Source organism: Colobus angolensis, unplaced genomic scaffold (assembly GCF_000951035.1).
Source record: "Colobus angolensis palliatus isolate OR3802 unplaced genomic scaffold, Cang.pa_1.0 Scaffold253, whole genome shotgun sequence".
Taxonomy (NCBI): domain Eukaryota; kingdom Metazoa; phylum Chordata; class Mammalia; order Primates; family Cercopithecidae; genus Colobus; species Colobus angolensis.
This window is the reverse complement of record NW_012115744.1, coordinates 548,935-552,239: the sequence shown is the minus strand read 5'-3', so window position 1 is coordinate 552,239 and position 3,305 is coordinate 548,935. Positions and strand designations below refer to the sequence as shown.

At 51.3% G+C, this 3,305-nt stretch overlaps 1 protein-coding gene across 2 annotated transcripts in view; it reads left to right on the top strand.

Annotated features, from left to right (window-relative positions):
* The window catches only part of NPC1L1 (NPC1-like 1), a 27,398-nt gene that overhangs the window by 21,715 nt on the left and 2,378 nt on the right, over positions 1 to 3,305 (top strand). For both annotated transcript variants that reach the window (XM_011946769.1, XM_011946770.1), the window contains 4 exons: positions 922 to 1,072; positions 1,351 to 1,582; positions 2,085 to 2,198; positions 2,297 to 2,459. In XM_011946769.1, the coding sequence (XP_011802159.1) occupies positions 922 to 1,072; positions 1,351 to 1,582; positions 2,085 to 2,198; positions 2,297 to 2,459 (660 nt within the window). The remainder of the gene's footprint in view (positions 1 to 921; positions 1,073 to 1,350; positions 1,583 to 2,084; positions 2,199 to 2,296; positions 2,460 to 3,305) is intronic.

The following is a 3,305-nucleotide window of genomic DNA, read 5'->3' as shown; positions in this document are numbered from 1 at the left end:
CATGCCCGGCTCATTTTTTTGTATTTTTAGTCGAGACAGGGTTTCACCGTGTTAGCCAGGATGGTCTCGATCTCCTGACCTCATGATCTGCCCGTCTTGGCCTCCCAAAGTGCTGGGATTACAGGCGTGAGCCACCGCGCCTGGCTTTCTTTTTTTTTTTTTGAGATGAGGTCTTACTCTGTTGCCCAGGCTGGAGTGCAGTAGCACAATCTCGGCTCACTGCAGCCTCTACCTCCTGGGTTCAAGCAGTTCTCCCCCCTCAGCTCCCCAAGTAGCTGGGATTACAGGGGTGTGCCACCACAGCTGGCTAATTCTTGCATTTTTAGTAGAGACAGGGTTTCACCATGTTGGGCAGGCTGGTCTCGAACTCCTGATCTCAGGTGATTGGCCTGCCTTAGCCTCCCAAAGTGCTGGGATTACAGGCGTGAGCCACCGTGCCTGGCCAATAACCTTAATTTCTTAAAACGTCATTAAGAAATAACCTTGATCTGGCAGGAGCCCTAAGCCACAGTTCTAATAATTCAACTGTTCTCATTTTTCTGTCTTCCTTTCTAGTCCTTTCCTATAGGAATATGCAAATTAAAAACCAATTAAGTTAATTTTAAAAATCCAATGCATATCTTGAAACCATATAGAGAAGAATCTGGGTTCACTAGAGAGATCTCTATAGGCTTCATTCATCAAAGGTCAGGCCTGGGTCTCCCACAGCAGTGGGGCCAGCTATGGAGTTTGCAGGGCTGGTGCAAAACAAAAATATGGACCTCTTGCACAAAATTTACTAAGAATTTCAAATGGTGGTGGCAGAGACCTGAACCCAGCTTGATCACATGCCTGTGCCACTGTGTCTGGGGTGTTCTGAAGGTGTCCTGGAAAGGGCTCTGACCTTTGCCCTTCCATCTTCTGTGTGCCATGGCTGTCCAGCCTCCAGGTTCATGGCCTATCACAAGCCCCTGAAAAACTCACAGGATTACACAGAAGCTCTGCGGGCAGCTCGGGAGCTGGCAGCCAACATCACTGCTGACCTGCGGAAGGTGCCTGGGACAGACCCAGCTTTTGAGGTCTTCCCCTACACGTGAGGACCTGAGTGGCTGGGCTGGAGGGAGGTGGGGGATGGTTGCTGGAGATTGGAGGTTAGGGCGGAGGGCTTGCAAGGAGTTGCATGAGATGAGCACCAGTTTTAGTTTTAGGTCAGGAGGCTTTGGCTGCAGACTTGGGCCTATTTCTTATGCTGGGTTGTACCCCAATATAAGCCTGCCTGATCCTCAGCATTCTCCTTCTGAAGTGGGGTGTCCCACCCACCTTGAGGGCCCCAGAGGCCTGAGCTTGTGACCATGCTCTGTACTCTGGCAGGGTCACCAATGTGTTTTATGAGCAGTACCTGACCATTCTCCCTGAGGGGCTCTTCATGCTCAGCCTCTGCCTGGTGCCCACCTTCGCTGTCTGCTGCCTCCTGCTGGGCCTGGACCTGCGCTCCGGCCTCCTCAACCTGCTCTCTATTATCATGATCCTCGTGGACACCGTCGGCTTCATGGCCCTGTGGGGCATCAGTTACAATGCTGTGTCCCTCATCAACCTGGTCTCGGTAACCCAGCAGACACAGGCACCAGGGGGCCCTGGAGGGGTGGTTGGGGATCCAGCCTCATAGAATACTCCCAGTTCCTTTCTCTTTCTTTCTTTCTTTTTAGAGGCAAGGTCTTGCTCTGTTGCTCAGGCTTGTGCAGTGACATGACCACAGCTCACTGTAGCCTCGAACTCGGGCTCAAGCGATCCTCTGACCTCAGCCTCCCAGGTAGCTGGGACTATAGGCATGTGCCACTGCGTCCAGCTAATATTTTAATTTTTGTTGTAGAGACAGGGTTTCACTTTGTTGCCCAGGATGGTCCCAAACTCCTGGGCTCAAGTGATCTTCTCACCTCAGCCTCCCAGTGTTGGGATTATAGGCATGAGCCACTGCACCTGGCCAAATACTCTGTCTAGAATCTAATGCCTGCCCCGCGCTGGTCCTGGTGGAGGCCTCATCTCCCCATTCCCAGTTCCTTCCCCACCTCTGCCTTTCTTGGCTTATGCCCCCTCTCTGCCCATAGGCGGTGGGCATGTCTGTGGAGTTCGTGTCCCACATTACCCGCTCCTTTGCCATCAGCACCAAGCCCACCCGGCTGGAAAGGGCCAAAGAGGCCACCATCTCTATGGGAAGTGCGGTGAGTGGGGAGGAGTGGGCCAGCCTGTGCCCCACTCTACACCCTGTGCCCTGCTTGATGCCCTGTGCCCTGCCTGACACCTGGTTGTGACCCCCCAGGTGTTTGCAGGTGTGGCCATGACCAACCTCCCTGGCATCTTGGTCCTGGGCCTCGCCAAGGCCCAGCTCATTCAGATCTTCTTCTTCCGCCTCAACCTCCTGATTACTCTGCTGGGTCTGCTGCATGGCTTGGTCTTCCTGCCTGTCATCCTCAGCTATGTGGGTGAGTGCCCAGGCCTGTTCCTACCAGGCTGTCATGATTATCATGACGACAACAGTAACAGTGCATGCTTACCACGGAAGCTCAGGAAGTGCACACAAGCCATGGGCAGACGTCAGAAGCCAGGACCATGACCATGTGGCACTTCTAGGCTTTGAAGCTTCTGTTGTTCATTTAATGTGCTGTGAACATCTTTTTTTTGTCAGCGATGTATGTCTCAAACAATGTTTCTGTGGCCCTGTACACTGTGGATCTTCACTGCACTGCTGTTGGACTTTTAAGCATGCCTTTCAGCAAGAAATGTTTTACACCTAGAGGTGACATGCACAAGCACACATAGACATGCCTGCCTAAAACAGATGCTTCACTAAATAATATTAATACTTCTCTTATACGTGTGAAGCATTCTGATATTTCTGGTTCCATTTTATTATTATTATTATTATTATTAATTGTTTTTGGAGACAGGGTCTTGCTCTGACACCCAGGCTGGAGTGCAGTAGCATGATCACAGCTCACTGCAGCCTTGACTTCCCAGGCTCAAGTGATCCTCCCACCTCAGCCTCCTGAGTAGCTGGGACCCCAGGTGTACATCACCATGCCAGCCAATTTTTTATTTTTTGTAGAGGTGGGGCCTCCCTGTGTTGCCCAGGCTGGTCTCAAACTCCTGAGCTCAAGTGATCCACCTTGGTCTTCCATAGTGCTACCTTGGCCTTCCACAGTGTTAGGATTACAGGTGTGAGCCACTGTGCTTGGCTTTTATTTTAATTTAAATTTATTATTTATTTTATTTTAATTGATTGAGATGGAGTCTCACTCTGTCGCCCAGGCTGGAGTGCAGTGGTGTGA